The following is a 17,394-nucleotide window of genomic DNA, read 5'->3' as shown; positions in this document are numbered from 1 at the left end:
AAAAAGGTACACATTAATTTACTTTTTTATAATAATTGTATAGAAAATGAAATTTTTTGGTTTTAAATATTTTTTTTATTTTTTTTAGTAAAATATTTTTATATATAACATAATATTTTAATATAGTAGATTGTAAACTGATTTAAACTTAAATTAAATAAAATAATTAATTAATTAAATTAATTAAAATATGATATTTTTTAGAAATTTTACAATGACAATTATTTAAAATTAATAAAACTATATATTTTATAACTTAAATAAAATTTAATTAAACTTAAACTTAAACTTCATTTCTTAGAATAATATCATATTAAACATATAACATAATATAATATACTATCCTTAGTATATTATATTAACAACTACATAAACTTCAATAAAAATAAATAAATTAAAATAAGATATTTGTAAGATATTTTATGATAATTTAAATAATTAAATCATATTTATTTAAAAATAATAAAACCATACATATCATTTTTTTATCTTATAAATTTGTATGATAATTTATTTTTTATAAAGTGATTGAAATTTTTTTTCTTCATCAAATTCACAAAAGTACATTTTGAATTATATTAGAAACTAAAAATAGTTGATGCATGTATATTACTCTACACATGACTTTTTCTATTTTTATTTTATTCTATTATTATTTTTTTTTAAAATATTATTGTAATTTATATATATATATATATGTTATGTAGCCATCTAAATATATATCTATGCCAATATTGTATTTAGATGTTAGAGATTATTAATATAAATATTTATATATATTATAAAATTATAATTCATTTTATTATATATTGAAAAAAAAAATTAATTTATTTTTTATTAAAATTATAGATTATGTTTTGCCTTAATTTTTAAATACATTTATATTCTATATTATATTAAATATATTTTTATAATATTATTTATTTATTTAAAATTTATATGATGATTAAAAAATAATAAAAATAAAATATAAAGATGATTATATCCTTAGTAAAATTCCTCCAAATTATTTTTACCTGTATATATAAATGTGTCATTTTGACTAGTTCGTTCTATAACGTCAAGTTTGAGAACTCTATTTCGAGTGGCCAACCACAGCGCCGCCCACTAGTCTACTAACCGAGCCAAGCTTAGCTCGTCGCCCCGGACCTTTGGCTGCTGTCATCGCCAATGGAAGGGTTTACTGATTGACCGCATCAGTTTTTACAGACCAAAATTTGTGAGCCATTTAATTCAACTGCCACCTCAATATGAGCTCTACCACCACCACCACATTAAAAGCTCTCAACAACCACCTAAGGCCTCTCTGCTTTTACTCGCCTCCTATGCATTTAAACTTAAAGTCCTTGTGCTCTCTCACCCTTATTTCCCAGGCCAAAACCAGTAACCCTTTCCTTTCTTTCTCAAACTGTCGTCCTTTCTCTTGTAAGTTTTCTGGTTCTGCCTAATTTTCTTTGGTTGCTGAAGATGTTATTGGAAGTTTAAAGAAAGTTGTTTTTTTTTTTCTGTTGTTTACATTTTTCTTTGCCCAATGATGGAAGTTTACTCGATTTTGAAAACTATTGTCTGAATTGTGGTTTTGTTTGATTCAAATTCAATGTGGTGCTAATGAAAGTATATGGTTTTAAGTTTCAGCGTATAAGGCTGCTCTAATTGTGTATGTAAGGACAAATAAATGAACTTTTGAAGAGGAGTTTTAATTGATTGATTGCTTATCTTTGCGAATTGGATTTGTGAGTTATTATTACAATCATCCCTAAATGGAGCTCTTGATTTCCAATGTTTTTCTTCTCTAATTTGGCAATTTAAATGAATTGAACCTGTCTCGGTTGAGAAGAAAGAAGAAGAAGAAGAAACAAAAGCTGTTTGGCGTTTTTGCTGAATGCCTTATGAAATTTGATATTGATTTAATGTCATCTAATTCAATGCTCTTCTTGAATATTTTTTGTTACAGCATTACATTCTGGGTCATTGATGGAGGTGTTGAAGGAAGTAGCTAAGGAAGGATCTTCAGCTAGTGAGGGAGTTGCCATTAGAGCTGATCAGAAAAGTTATAGCTACAAACAACTCATTTCTTCTGCACAGAGGATATGCAGCCTGTTATGTAGCACTGACTTGAAAGCCGTGAGTTTTAAATTTACTTTTTGGAGCAACGAACAGAATTGACTTTTTTTTAATAGTACAATTTTTTGTCTCATTTTGTAAAAACAGATATAAATCATAATATTTGAAACTATTTTCTCTCTTAAATTTACGGGTTTTTTTTTATTTTTTTTTATTCAGAGTCATAAAGCAGGCAAACAAGTTACTCCTGCATTGATTAATGGCTTGAGCGGTCATGGACATCTTGGTGGAGCTCGTGTGGGAATTGTGGCCAAACCTTCAGCTGAATTTGTTACCGGAGTCCTTGGGACTTGGCTTAGTGGTGGTGTTGCAGTTCCACTTGCACTCAGCTACCCAGAGGCTGAACTCTTGCATGTGATGACCGATTCTGTATGCACTTGGAGATCTCTATTCACCATTTTACTTGTTTCTCTATGTTATTTACTACTTTGTTTTTTTCTCATTGTTGGTCTGCTATACATTTTTTAACCATAGGAGCACCTGTTAATTGTTTGAAGTTCATAACTTGAGATGCTGTCTACTTAAGCCTTAAATTGAATTTCCCATCGTATTAATATGGTGTTCCAATAGTAGTCTGGTTCTGATAATTCTACATAATAAATACTTTTTTATTATTAAAAATGAAGTCCTTTGCTGCATTTTTTTTCTAAAAAACTCCTAATTTTTAATTCTGCAACTTAAAATAGTAAATCATAAGTGATGAAGAAGGGCATTTATGTTTCGTAAACCAGAATCAGTTTTAACTGGAGTCAGCATGCATTTTCTTCTTTAGTTTTTATTTTATGTTTAAGACAGTGGTTATCTGATGATAGGACATCTCCATGATACTGAGTACTGAAGATCATCAAGAACTTATGCAAAAAATTGCTGCCAAAACAGCAGCTCAGTTTTCTCTTATTCCACCTGTTCCTAGTAGTTGTTCACAGGAAGGGGCAGTTGATCATCTACAGACTGGAGATATAAACACAGATAGTATTTTGCACAATACCGAAATGTCAAGTAAATGTTCCTGAATACTTGCAATACATGTACTTATGTGGCAATGCATGGAGACCAAAACACAGTCCTCTTATACTATCATATTTTTTGGCGCAGATGAAAATCCTGCTTTAATTGTTTACACCAGTGGAACAACAGGGAAACCTAAAGGGGTTGTTCACACACACAAAAGTATTAACGCACAGGTATATAAGAGTTACGTGCATCATCTCAAAAAAGAAGGAAAGAAAGAAAAAATACTTCACTACAAGAATTTGGCTATATAATAGAGGTAGCACTTGATTTGATTCTCAAGAATTGTTTTTCTTTGTTCTTACTTTGGCCCAATCTCAGGTCCAAACATTGGCAAAAGCTTGGGAGTATACACCTGCAGATCAATTTTTGCACTGTCTACCCCTACATCATATCCTTCCACTCATATAACTTCTGGTGCTGTTTAACCTAACACCTCTCCATGAGTGTGCAAAAACCTGAATAAATATATATAAAATAAGTTGTGTACTTGGGTGGATCCTTGACTTTTAAGATACATGTCCATGGGCTTTTTAATGCTTTATTTGCACCTCTGTATGCACGCTCCACGGTAATTTATTTTATTGTTGTTTCATTTCTCATGGTATTTAGACTGGAAATTCATGCTGAGCAGATATGCTCAGACGTGGTACATGGACTTGGTTGTAATAGTTTCTGGTTGTGTTGTTGAAGGTTGAGTTCATGCCAAAGTTTAGTGTGAGAGGTATCTGGCAGAGATGGCGTGAATCATATCCAACCTGTGAAACTAAGGCTGATGATTGCATAACCGTATTTACAGGAGTAAGTCCTACTATTAATGACAATTATGTGCATGATAATGCATCAGATGTTTTGCTACACGAATTTCTTTATCATCAACCATCAGTCTCGCTGAAGTTAAACTTTTTGTGCACTGTGGACACATTTTAAGTATCAGTTATCTGCTTCTTTCTTTGTTGGTCATTCTACTTCTTTCAGTCTTGCATATAGTATGCCATTTAAGCATGCCGTGTTCTTTTTTCAATATTTTTAATTTGATTGCGCTTAACCCTTAGGCAGATTATTGCGCATGATTTGATGATTTATTATTAAAAGCAGTCCTATATGTTTTTTGCGCATTATAGGTTCCAACTATGTATACTCGATTGATACAAGGTTATGAAGCAATGGATCCAGAGCTAAAAGAAGCCTCTGCCTCAGCTGCAAAGCAGTTGCGTCTAATGGTAAGTAGCCTACATTCTAAGATAGTTTTCTTTTCTTTTTGAATCAGTACAATAGCTCACAGTCTCCCACCTTACTCTGATATACTACTCTTGATCCTGAATTTACTGCGAGCCTATGGGCTTTGGAGGATTTAAGGTTTTTCACCCACTTTAATTGCCTGTTATGGTGAAGATAGGGCAGAATTCATTCTGGTTGTTTAGTCTTTTATTCTCTTTCTCAAATTCAAGGTGGATTTTGAACTAATGCCTTTCAGACAGTATCAGTATCAGTATCAGTATTTTCTTCTTTTCTTATTTTGCTGAAACGCTGCATGGTTTTTGTTGGCTAAACAGCTAACCTACATGGCTTCTCAAATTAACTGCACGTCTTATTCTTTAATTTTCACGACAATTATGCTCGCTTGCCCTTGTGTTAGATTTACTGATTGAGGCCTGATTTTTAATGACCCATAATTTGATATTTCACTTATTATACTTAGATGTGTGGCTCCTCTGCACTCCCTATTCCTGTCATGCAACAATGGCAAACCATTACAGGACATCGTCTTTTGGAACGATATGGAATGACAGAAGTAAGCAACACTTGGTTAAGTTGGTTTTATTGGAAAACTTTGCATTCTAAAGAATCAAATATGGTTATATCTAGAAATTCTCTAAAGGTTATCAATACCTTTAATGTTTTCAGTTTGTCATGGCCATATCGAATCCCTTAAAAGGTGAGAGGAAGGCAGGCACTGTTGGAAAACCATTCCCTGGTGTGGAGGTCAGTATGATTTTTCAGTTGGCATATAATTCTTATGCATAAATATTTGAATGTGTGGAAGGGAACACCTTTTTCAGAAAAACTTCATTAGGTATTATTATTATGGTAATTTTGTATAACTAGTGGTTGGGAAGTTAGGAAAATGAGGATTAAAACTACTGCCTTATAGTGTATTTAGCGGTTAGGAAGATTTATTATGAATTTCTACTGTAGAACCAGGGTTTGCCTTTTTAATTTTTAATGTTTTGCAGTGATGTTTTGTTCTGTGGTAGGTAAGGATTGTTGCAGAAGATGAGAATGGAAGTGATACAACTGGGATTGGTGAGCTTTGCGTTAGCAGCCCCTCATTATTTAAAGAGTATTGGAGACTTCCTGAGGTATATTCTGATATTACAAATTGGATGACAGTTAAGGTTTCAAAGCATCCAAGTTCATCTATATTTTCATTTTTCTTGTCAAACAATGTTTCAACATAAAGAGAATGTTGAACAGCTGAGTTCTGTTGAACTTACTAAAATGTCTTCTCTTGACATTGTGATTGTTTCATAGGTAACAAAATCATCATTTACAGATGATGGGTTCTTCAAGACTGGAGATGCCGGTAAAGTGGATGAAGATGGATACTATGTCATTTTGGGACGTAAGAAAAATCTGAATCCATACCCACTATACTGTCATTGTCATTGATGTATTTCCTTTGTTTGTTTTTCATACGCTGTGTCCCTGCATAAGGTGAACTTTAAGAAAAGATATGCAGAACTCTGTTATAGTTGATATGCCTTTTTGATGCACTATAAAATTCAATTTGTAGTGTTCTTGATTTTTATGCTGATGGTTAAACCCATTTACCTGCATGAAATGTGCTTAGTTAGTGTACTGTATATATTATTCCCCCATGTTTCTTTCTCATGCCGAGGTTTTTTCCTTCAATGAATTCTGTGTTTTAGAATTATGTTTTTTTGATGCATAAACTGGTACAAGGCATATTCTAATTCAGGTTTGCATGTTTTTTTTTCTTTTAATGCCACATATTAGGTACAAGTGCTGATATCATGAAGGTTGGTGGCTACAAGTTATCTGCCTTAGAAATAGAATCTGTACTTTTAGAGGTGAAACTCTATATCTATCCTTGTGCTACAATCATAAATGAAATCTACAGCTTGTTTTCATTTGAGTTTTTCTCTAAAAAAAAAAAAATACTGCTACTCGTTAATAATAATAATAATAGACTTTCAATCAAAATGGCCTCTTTTGTGCAGCACCCGACTGTAGAAGAGTGCTGTGTATTGGGCCTACCAGACAAAGATTACGGGGAAGCTGTCTCTGCAATAATTGTGCCAGCAGCTGAAGCAAAGAAGAAAAGAGAGGAAGAGTCAAAACCTGCAATAAGCTTGGAAGAGCTCTTCAGTTGGGCTCAACACAAACTTGCACCATACAAGGTATTGTTACCTAACCTTGTTTACTTACTTGATTTGTATAATAGCTGTGTTTTTGTCAGTATACCAAGTGGCCCAACTTGATGTTTTGAGATTTCGTGTTAAGTAAAAACACATACCGATAGCTTTATCAAAAAACTCTGGATCACCAGAGGTGCATAACAGCCGCTTCACTATTTGTTTTACTTATCAAGTATATATTCTGTACGTACTAATTCAATTGTTCATTCTAATTAGTTATTTCTGTTATTTCCAGCTACCTACTCGTCTTTTTCTGTGGGACTCCCTACCTCGTAATGCTATGGGAAAGGTAAAGAAGAATGAGAATAACAATTCCTTGTGTATATTTTGTACTTAAGAAGAGGTGTTGACATGTATAATATTTGTAAGATTCATGTACTGAATTTCTATTGTAGGTGAACAAGAAAGAGTTGAAGAAAAAGTTGACCGTTGAACAGGGCGTTTAAACAATTTCTCAGGCTTACAATATTTTGGATTTGCATAAAATGAAATTGTTTAGTTCCCATTAGAGTTTCCTCTCCAAATGGAACATTTCATACTTGTTTTGTTAAGTTGAAGTAGTCGGAACAGTTGTTTTCCCAATCAATTACAGTTTAATAAAAATAAAAGAGCATATATTAGCTGTAGAGCTCAACGGGGCTCAAGCATGGAGGCCCTCCAGGTCATCTCAACTGAGAATGCCTTTTCCGCTGTCACTTCCTTGTTCCAAAGATGTATGTGTTCTTCTCAAGCAATAATCCCTCTCTTTTTTATTTTAAACGACTTTATTTGTCTCACCAAAATTAGTTATAGTTTTATTAAATTTCAATAATAACTTATCAAATAAAATAAAAATAATAATAGACTGAGTTTTAGTCATTTAAATATATATAGTTGATTGTTTTATTTTTAGTTAAATTACTTAATAAAATTAAAATAATTTATTAAATTAAACTATTGCTTTATCTCATTGGAGAGTGATAAGAAAAATAGGTTTGAAGAAGTCGGAGAGTTAAAAAAAATTGAAGAAAAGCAAAAGAAGTGTTAAAAAAATTATTTATTTTAATTTGGATTGATATAAAAATTTGATAATTACTTAAATTTATTAAAAAATTATTAATTCAGAATAAAATGGCTTTATTAAAATATGTTTTTATTTTATTTTATGAAGTGATGTCTTCTAATTGGTAGGGCATAAATTAAATAAATAAAAAATAGGAACAAATGATCTTAGTTTGGGAGTAGCTAAAGTCCGATGTGTTTCTTAAGGTTGTTGCTCTTGCTACTTATAAACAATTTCATGATCTTTTATTAAATTTAATGTTTGACACGTCTAAGGATCTACATAAAGTGGAAGATTATACGTTTTGGTCAAAGTTTCCGTTGACTAGTATATTTAATACTTCATATTCCGTGGACTAATCCATGTTAATAAAATGTTACATGTATTTATGATTGATTTTGACCAAATAAATTATGGTAACGCTTTTATGGTTGAAATCAGAAAGCAAACTAGTGAAGCATTAATTCAATTAGTAAGAAAGTAGAACGCCTAATAAAATGATTTATGTTGATTGATTGTAAGATCTTTAAAAAATGAATTACTATAATGTGTTTGTCTAAGGATTATGATCTGTCTTTTTTTGTTTTGGCCAATCTGTTGCAGGGTGTTATTTTGAGTTTATTTGCTCTATTATTGTAATCAGCTTGGTTGTTTGGTTGGTTATTGTTTGTTCGTCTCCTTATGAGAATGAGATCTACTATAAGTCACGCTTAACCTAGTATTTGTACATTATAGTTAATTCACCAGTGCAAATAGTTCTAAAGTAATTATGAGAAAGTACATGAATTTTCTTGTCCCTACCATGGTAACGATTAAATGATTGAAAATATTTTATGAATAATTGGTGAAAACATATTTTTTTAAATATTATTTTCTTTTCTTATATTTTCAAAGAATGTCTCTTAATAGGGTGCTGAGAGAATTTAAGATATCAAGAATCTCTAGAGTATTGGATAGGCTTTGGGGATATTAGAAGAAATGTTTTAAAACAAGCATATTATGCAAATTAACTATATATATAAGTTATTTTACCATACACCTCATATTTTATTTTTATAAAGTTTAATTATAGTCAATTAGTCATGATGCTTTCATTGTGTAAAGGGATATTTGCGGCAATAATGCTTATGTAGTTCATTTTATTACACTTAAATGTTTATGTAAAAAAATTTGCGGCAATAATGCCTACCGTTACGATTTTAGAGCAGACGTTGGTCCCTGGGCCGTTAGGGGTATATTTGATACACGTGTCACGACCCGATTGGATTAAATTATTAAAATTTAAAAACAAAACTCTATTAATTATTCAGATTTCTAATTTGAAAAAAAAAAAACTAACATTGATTAATTAATATAACCAGAAAAACCAATTGTCTAAAACAGAGACCCAAAATCTAAAACAAAAAAAACTCAAAAATCCATACCCAGAAAAATCATCTTTCCCCCCACGATCGAAGAGACGACGACGACACTATTGCAATACAATGCCGACCATTCGACAACCGGGGGAACAACCACCCGACTACGGTGAGTTCTTTTCTGTTGATTGGGTTTCATTTCTCAAAGTCTTCATGCAGTTATTTTTGGGGGAGAATGATAATGATGCTCTATATAGAGCAGTTTGGGCGAGGAAGGGTGTCGATTTTAAAATTTTTTGGGGGTGAGAATATTGTTGATTTATGGTAGGTGGTATTATTAAATTTGGGTAAAAATGTTGTTGGGAAGCATGTGCATACAATTGACAGAGTGGGGTCCATTGAAATATATACTTTGTTTATTTAAAGAAATCTTTGTTGTTGTGGTCCATGGTTCAATCGTGTGGTACACTATGTTGCTCTTCAAGTGTGTGAACTATATTGTGTTTCGGTTTGTGTGTGTGTGAAGTGTTGACATTGCATTTTTTATTTCTATTGACAGGTGGTCATACTAACATCTTCACTATTGCAATACACCATGGGGGAAGCTGGTTTACTCCATTCGGCAATAGAAGATATGAGGGAGGTAAAGTTGATTATGTTGATTGGGTGGATACTGATTACTTCACTAGGATGGAATTGGATGGAATGGCCTTGGACTTAGGACATAAACTTCCAGTGGGTTTTATGTACAAACCAATAGGAAATGTGCTTAATATGGGCTTCATGGTGGTAGGGGATAAGGAGATCCTAAGAATTGTAGAGGATATTGAGAGGAATCGGGCTACAAAGATTGGCATATTTCTTGTTTTTCCTAAAACAGTTCTACCTTTAGATTGGAAGGAAGATTCAGAAGCTGTTAAACATGTCCCTGCTAACATTTTACCTCCTCTAAAAAGATGTATTATAGAGGAATTACCAGATGATTGTGATGTCCCTACAGATGTTGTTGGTATCCCTGTTGATGCAACCATTGATGGGGAACAAGAAGAGTTTGATGCTGATCAATATTCTGAGGAATTTCATGATGCTGCCTTTGATGAACCTGATAAAGAGGAATATGAAGAAGAGTTTGACTACATGGATGATGAAAGTAATATGGAAGACCAAATACCAGAGGTGGTTGTGCTTTCAGATTCAGAGGATGATATTGGTGATGTGAGGGAGGATACAGTTGAGGAGAACCAAGACCCGGTTCAAAGTGACAGAAATAGGAAAGGAAAGCAAGCTGATGTGAGGGAAAATACATCTGAGGATAGCCAAGACAAAGTTCGAGCTGATGTGAGGGAAAATACAGCTGAGAAGAGCCAAGACAAAGTTCAGCGTGACAGAAAAGGGAAAGGAAAGCAAAGTGATGAAGATTTCATATTGGAGGAGGAAGAGTTTGAGCAAGATGTTGAAGCTGAGATAGAGATGGGTACACAGTCTGACCCTAGGAAGTGGTGGCGATCAGTTTCAGATTTTTGTACTCAAAATCTTGATGATGGAGACTCAGATGGTATATGTTCTGAGGAGGAGTTACACGAATTGAAGTCAGATGATGAGTTTGATACTGGTAAAAATTCCAAAGAATTCAACCCGAAAACCAAAATGCAAAACTTCAAATTTGTTCTTGGCATGGAATTTGCCACTGTTACAATTTTAAGGTATGCAATAAGGGAGTACTTTATTGAAGGTGATCGAGAATATGTATTTATTGCCAATGATTCAAATAGAGTTAGAGTTAAGTGCAAGGGTGCAAACTGTGAGTGGATGTTGTTTGCTTCAATAGTTAACAAGATAGATGGCAAAACAATGAGGGTCAAAACACTTGTTGACAAGCATAGGTGTGGCATTGTTTTGGACAATAAAAAGCTGACCTCAACTTGGCTTGCAAAACACTTTTTGGAGCAATTTAGGCTAAATCCGAGTATGGAATACAATGTATTTAGGGAGATAATTGCAAAGACCAAGTACTCACGTGTGTCTAGCTGGACATTTTACAGGGCCAAGACAAAAGCAAGGAAGATGTTGGATGGGTCTGTCAAGGAACAATACGCCATTCTTGATGACTACTGTAAAAGGTTGTTGGCTACCAATCCTGGCTCTACTGTGAAGTTGAAAACTGATTTGGTTAATGGGAGAAGGCAGTTTCAGCATATTTATATTTGTCTTAAGGCATGTAGAGATGGCTAGTTGGGGGGTTGTAGACCTCTAATTGGTCTTGATGGCTGCTTTTTAAAAGGATATTGTAAGGGCATTTTATTGGCTGCAGTAGGCATTGACGGTAATAACTCCATGTTTCCCATTGCCTACTGTGTTGCTGAAAAGGAAAACACTGAGGTTTGGACTTGGTTCTTGGAGCTATTGAAGGCTGATATTGGGAGTTTGAGTCCCACCAAGGTGACAATGATGAGTGATCGTAAAAAATGATTAGAAAATGCAGTGGGAGCCATCTTTAGTGGGTGTGTGGTGAGGTTTTGTGTTAGACATTTTCATGCTAACTTTAAAAAGGAATATCTTTGACTTTTACTTAAGCAACTTTTGTGGGCAGCAGCTAATACTACAACACAAGCTAAGTTTGCTCGAGCAATGCAAGAAGTCAAGAATGTCTCGGATGGTGCTTACAATTGGCTGGCAGGGAAGAACCCCACATAATGGACTAAGTCACATATTTCAGAGTACCCAAAATATGACATTTTGGTGAATAATTTGTGTGAGAGTTTCAATGCAGCCATACTTAATGCTCGCGACAAGCCAATTATAACTTTACTAGAGAAAATTAGATTTTGGTTGATGTCTCGGTTTTATAACAAAAAAGCTGAGTTGGAGAAGATGACTCAACCTGTGGGGAAGAGAATTTTGAAGATAATTGAGAAGCAAAAAGTGGTTGCAAAGCATTGTCTGGTTACTAGGTCTGACAAGTTTCAGTTTCAGGTTCAATGCAGCAATGGTAGTGCCTTGGTTGTCGATTTGGAATTCAGAACTTGTACATGTAGGAGGTTTCAACTATCTGGGCTTCCTTGTGTCCAAGCACTAGCTACTATCTGGTTCATGGGAGGTAATGTCTTTGATTATGTCCACAGATTCTATAAAAAAGAATCATTGCAAAAAACATATGAACAGAGTGTGCATCCTATGCCTAGTCCAGATATGTGGCCTCAGACAGGACTCAACCCAATTGATCCACCACCTGAGACGAAGCTGCCTGGAAGACCTAAGAAAGCTAGGAGAAGGGAGACAGATGAACCTCCACCTGCTTTAAAGAAAGCTCGAAGAACTGGACAAGTTAAAACATGCAGCAATTGTCTGAAAACAGGCCACAGGAGAGAAACATGCAAATCTGCTAAGGTGGTTGAGGTATAAACTTTATGCTTTCTTCTCAGTCCAGATAATTTTTATCATTGATTAGTTGCTTTATCATTGTTTTGTGAATCTGGAGCTAAATATTTGTTTGTTCAAAAAGCGATGTCGTCCACCACTGCAGAACCCAACTGAATCCACACTTTTAAGGAAGGAAAGAAGACTGAAACAACATGCTAAAGGAGGAACTAGTGGTGCAACCAATGCTCAACCCGATACTGTCTGACTGGAAGGAGTTTCATCTTTTGATTTTATTTTGAACTAGTGGTCGAATCTTGTATTTTGGTGTCTGTTATGTTGACCATTTTAGAGTCATGTATTTTGGTGTCTGTGTTTTGAGTCATGACAGGGTCATGCTGGCCATGATATTGGTCATGTACAGATCAGATACATTTGGCTTTTTAGGCCTATATTTTTGTACCTATCTTTTATGGTAATGAATGTAACTAGTTGTTGATCATATTTATTTCACAAAATACATAAACTAGAATAATGAATTCAAAATAGACCAAGATAGATTACATTGATTTGGGGTTTCATTTTACAACAAAATTCGTTACAAATCAATGCCTAGGGTACAATAGCTTTGTCATTGTCAATACTGCACATGAAGATTACCCAAAAATAAACTAACAATACCAACAACTTCTACTTCGATTTTGTAGCTCAAATAACCACAACCAATAGAATTATAGCAAAATACATAGTATTCAAAAAGTAGTAACACTGCATTCGACCTCCATCATTTACTCTACCCCTGCTTTCAGCACAACTTTCACAGCTTTCTCTTCCAACATTTTGAAGGTTGTGAGATTGTGTCTCAAATCCATTTGAAGAACCACTGCATTGCCGATGACTTCCAATGTCAGTTGTCGTACTTAGGGATGTGATTTCAGTTTCAAGGTCACCAATTTTTCTTAGTAGTCCAGGGATGACCACCTTTACTCGATGGCACATTGGAGGGTCTATCCATTCAAAGAAATTACACCCACCATGAATATGAAATCACCAAAACATACAAAATTTCTAGTGAACACCCATAACCATTTATTCAATGAATCAGATTACAAAAACAAATGGAGATCTTACCTGATACTTGTTGCATGTTCTGAATCTTCGCCCATGATTTTTGTTTGTCCAAGCCGTTCTTTCTACCACTGGCCTTGGTGGTCGACAATGGCAATTTTTTCTGTTCTCCATTAACGCGATGCAAGAGATGCCCTAACCCGCAATTCGAAGGAATTACAAGTTTTCTTCTACTGGGTTCACGTGCTATACTGTCGGGGGTGGATCGTCTGGGTGTGGTCGAGGGGAAAGCTTCATCTTCATCGTTTTTCTGGGTATGGAGTTTTGAGTTTTTTTTGTTTTAGATTAGTTTTAGAACTTGGTTTTAGACAAACAATTTTTTTGGTTATATTAATTAATCAGAATTAGTTTTCTTTTTTTGTTTTTAATTAAAAACCATAACCATTAATTGTTTTTGTTTTAAATTTTACTAATTTAACCCAATCGGGTTGTGCCACGTGTATCAAATATACCCCTAACGGCCCAGGGACCAACGTCTGCTCTAAAATCATAACGATAGGTATTATTGCCGCCAAAAATTTTATTGCCGCAAATATCCCTTGTGTAAATAACGTAGAAATGTCTTTATTCAACTATAGCAATGCTATTGTCATCAACAACTATACACGGAAGAGTTTCAAAGGGGACCTTTTTAATTTTTATTGAAGGCCAAACACTGATTTTTATTAATTCGGTTGAATTGTATAAAAACATATATAAATATTATATTGATATATATTGACATCAAACAAAATCTCAACAATTACAATTACAAGATATAAGATTATAGACTATAATTCCATCACTATCACACAACCACAAAAAAAAAAAAAAAAAAACAAGCAGCATACAAATCACTGTTAATACTGCAACAAACCTATGATAAATCAAGCATTCAATTTCATGGGGTCTTAGCTTTTAGACAGATAACTCTTTTCCTTCCTCACTACTAATGCCGTTTGGTTCATCCCTAACCTTTTGCCTCTGTTCAACACAAGGTCCATAAGCCCAACTACAAAAGATGTAATAAAGCACATTCACAAAGCTCATAATAGCAAGAACCCAATAGTAATAGTCATAGTGACCCCTGTTGATGTTACTCGAAACCCAACTCTCTTTTCCATTTCTTGATGTTAAGTTATCCACAGCACTTAAAACAACACTAGCCAAAAGACTAGCCACGGCCATTCCTAATCCAAATAGAGACGCAGCAATGCTTGACATGCTCTTTGGAATCTCAGAATAGTAAAACTCTGTTTGGCCAATCCCAGTGAAAGCTTCTGCTAAGCCATTCAAACAGTGCTGTGGGATTAGCCACATAGCAGACATCTCCACAACACCCTGTGGATTGTTGAGAAAGCCTTCCTGGATTGATCTTCGCCGCCTAACGTTCTCCACCACCGCAGCCACCACCATGGCCATGAACGTCAGAATTAGACCAATTCCCATTCTTGTTTTCACGTCCAGCCTCACCGGCTTGCCTCGAATTTTCGAGGCTAATGGAATGATTACTCGGTCGTAGATGACAACCCAGAGTGCCAAAGAGATAACGACAAACATAGGGTAAGAACCAGCTGGAACTTGGAAGCTTGAGAGGTATCTGTCCATGGAGTTAGCTTGGAGGACTTGAAAGGTGTTTTGGCTAGTGTTAATGGACATCATTATCCCTGTAGACCATATTGGTATGACTTTGATAAGAGCTTTGAGCTCTTCTACTTTCTCAACAGTGCAAAGATTCCAAGGATTTGAAGCTGACCCGTCTGGCCCAATGTCTTGTTCACGATTTTTAATTATACAAGCTTTATTCAAACACCTACAGTTCATCATCACGTCAACCATAAAATTAAAAAGAGGGTTCATAATCTAAACAAGATTTTTCATGACATGACAGTGACAGCTCTAGGAAAAAAATTTGATTGTACCTTAATTTGTCCGATGGTGCAACTAGTTCAGAGTCCTTGTTATGGTGATACAAACCATCATCTGAGCTCTCATTTGGAAGTGGAAGCTTTCTATTCTTGTAAGCAACAACAATCACTTGAGCAAGTCCAGTGAACAAGCTCTTACTAGCTTTTTGTTTAACATATAGAGATGAAGCAAGAAAAAACAAGACAGTGGCCAAGAACATAAGAATTGCAGGAACTCCAAAACCCAGTCTCCATCCCAGTTTATCTTGAATATAAACAATACCCGTTAAGGCAATTATGACAGAAACCGCAGTTGAAGCGTAGTACCAACTAAAGAAGCTCTCTAACACTCTCTTGTTCTTGGGATTGTCTCTTTTGTCCACTTGATCCGCACCAAACGCCAGAGAACAAGGCCTAATTCCACCAGCTCCAATTGATATTAGGCTAAACGACAACGCCAGAAAAGTCGTTTGGCCACTAGTCGGGGCTTTACAGCTTTGTGTGAATATATCACAACGTGAAGGCTTCAGCTTCGGAATCATGGCTGTTAACCAGAGAAGCACCAATCCCTGTCATGAAGAACAGTGACTTAATTTTTTCTGTTATTAAAATATTACTTTTTCCCCCTCTTAAAAAGAAAAAGGTGGTGTAATGATTAAAGAGCCTGCTTGATTTAAAAACATCACGAGTGTGAGTTTCACAAGCATTTTTAATACTATTTATTTACTGTTAACCTTTATGCAAATCTCATTACTCAGTTGAAAAGAAGAGGGGAAAAGTTGAAAAGGATATTTAGCTTATAATTAGATTGAATCTTCATTAATAAAGACGTGATCTGAAAAAGAAGAAAGTGAAAATTATACCAGAAAACTGGCCATTGAGCCAAAGCCAATGGTGAGGAAACGACCCAGATAAGAATCGGAGAGGAATGCCCCAAGAAGAGGCAGGAAATTAGTAGCTGCTGACCAGAAGAAGATAATGTTGGTACCTTTGGCTACTCCCAAGTGATAATCTTTCATCAAGTACAATATCATGTTAGGCAAAATGCCATAGCTTGCCACCCTCTCCAAAGCTTCATTTACTGTGCATAATCACAAATATAATAGAATATTAAAAAAAATTATATACATGGGATACCCCAAAACTCTTCTGAACTAAAATAATCAAGAGATCGTTAATATCTATGTAACCCACATGGGGATAATAAATATCAGAAAGTTTAACGAGTTAGTTTTATATATAAATAATGTTTATATTTAATGCAGCATATGTGTGTGTACCTATGATGAATGGCATGGTGATGAGGCCACCCTTGGATCTTTTGGGAGGAATATGTTGGTTGTTGGCCATTTCTCTTACATCTGAAGAGGGCTCCATCTTCTTTTCCAGTTCCATAACTATGGCTTAATTTCCACTTCAGGAAGAAAGAAAGAAGATTACAGAGAGAATTACAGTAGTAGAGATCGATTATCAGCAAAGATATCTTGTCCAAGTGAAATCACAGCTCTTCTTCCCTTGACTCAAGGACAAAGAAAACATCTCTTTGCGTGTGAGAGCTGGTAAAATTTATAAGACAGTAGGAGGAGTAGTCCTTGGAACCAAGCTAGATGCACAGAAAACACAAGAGAACATCTCAGAAATGCTTAAAAGAGATTTAGATAAAGAGGACAACACGCCATGATCTTACCACCCTTTCCTGTTGGTCCTTCTCTGTAGTGTGTCCCACACAAACAAAAGTATTCTATATCACAGTATTTATATATACTCGTATATGGTACGATAGTCGTATGAAAAGTGAAAAAAAGAGAAAAAAAGGAGAAGAGAACATGTTTGGAAAATATATATATGAATATAATACATATATCTGTATTAAAGAGTACAATAATGAAGGATGTAAGAGATATAAAGTGGAAGGGTTCACAATAAATAGGATGGTCCACCATTTCTTTTGCTTGTTCCAGCTTCTTGGCCCCATTCACAGATCAATATCACTGCAAGAGGCTGCAGTTCATAAGGTCCAATGACAAGACAGATTTTAGGGTCAT

At 34.6% G+C, this 17,394-nt stretch overlaps 2 protein-coding genes across 3 annotated transcripts; one reads left to right on the top strand and one right to left on the bottom strand.

The window, feature by feature from the left end:
* Positions 1-1,107: 1,107 nt before the first annotated feature.
* On the top strand, positions 1,108-7,204 carry LOC133795760 (probable CoA ligase CCL8). Of its 2 annotated transcripts, XM_062233216.1 has the most exons (18): positions 1,338-1,425; positions 1,636-1,733; positions 1,955-2,124; positions 2,284-2,493; positions 2,937-3,123; positions 3,220-3,308; positions 3,457-3,528; positions 3,656-3,706; positions 3,829-3,936; positions 4,260-4,358; positions 4,838-4,930; positions 5,044-5,121; positions 5,394-5,498; positions 5,671-5,761; positions 6,157-6,230; positions 6,381-6,560; positions 6,814-6,867; positions 6,974-7,204. In XM_062233216.1, the coding sequence occupies exons 3-18, from the start codon at positions 1,975-1,977 to the stop codon at positions 7,022-7,024; spliced, it is 1,692 nt and encodes a 563-aa protein (XP_062089200.1). In that variant the 5' UTR covers positions 1,338-1,425; positions 1,636-1,733; positions 1,955-1,974; the 3' UTR covers positions 7,025-7,204. The 2 variants fall into 2 exon arrangements, with proteins under 2 accessions (XP_062089199.1, XP_062089200.1); XM_062233215.1 differs by lacking the exon at positions 1,636-1,733 and having other exon boundaries at positions 1,108-1,425.
* A 6,938-nt stretch (positions 7,205-14,142) lies between these two features.
* LOC133795748 (protein NRT1/ PTR FAMILY 1.2-like) lies at positions 14,143-17,165 on the bottom strand. Its single transcript, XM_062233204.1, has 5 exons — positions 17,037-17,165; positions 16,630-16,952; positions 16,213-16,430; positions 15,365-15,918; positions 14,143-15,255 (listed from the first exon to the last, which is right to left on the bottom strand). The coding sequence occupies exons 2-5, from the start codon at positions 16,742-16,744 to the stop codon at positions 14,361-14,363; spliced, it is 1,782 nt and encodes a 593-aa protein (XP_062089188.1). The 5' UTR covers positions 16,745-16,952; positions 17,037-17,165; the 3' UTR covers positions 14,143-14,360.
* Positions 17,166-17,394: the final 229 nt, after the last annotated feature.

Source organism: Humulus lupulus, chromosome 8 (assembly GCF_963169125.1).
Source record: "Humulus lupulus chromosome 8, drHumLupu1.1, whole genome shotgun sequence".
Taxonomy (NCBI): Eukaryota; Viridiplantae; Streptophyta; class Magnoliopsida; order Rosales; family Cannabaceae; genus Humulus; species Humulus lupulus.
The sequence above is the reverse complement of the archived record's forward strand: the minus strand, read 5'-3'. Positions and strand labels throughout refer to the sequence as shown.

Bases quoted from the DNA above. Each gene is read 5' to 3' on its own strand.
- LOC133795748 (XM_062233204.1), bottom strand. From the start codon at position 16,744: ATGGAACTGGAAAAGAAGATGGAGCCCTCTTCAGATGTAAGAGAAATG. The intron at 15,919-16,212 runs GTATAATTTTCA...TCTTCATGACAG, and splicing joins GCTCAATGGCCAGTTTTCTG to GGATTGGTGCTTCTCTGGTT. The intron at 15,256-15,364 runs GTACAATCAAAT...GATGAACTGTAG, and splicing joins GCACCATCGGACAAATTAAG to GTGTTTGAATAAAGCTTGTA.
- LOC133795760 (XM_062233215.1), top strand. From the start codon at position 1,251: ATGAGCTCTACCACCACCACCACATTAAAAGCTCTCAACAACCACCTA. The intron at 2,494-2,936 runs GTATGCACTTGG...ATCTGATGATAG, and splicing joins TGCATGTGATGACCGATTCT to GACATCTCCATGATACTGAG. The intron at 6,561-6,813 runs GTATTGTTACCT...TGTTATTTCCAG, and splicing joins ACAAACTTGCACCATACAAG to CTACCTACTCGTCTTTTTCT.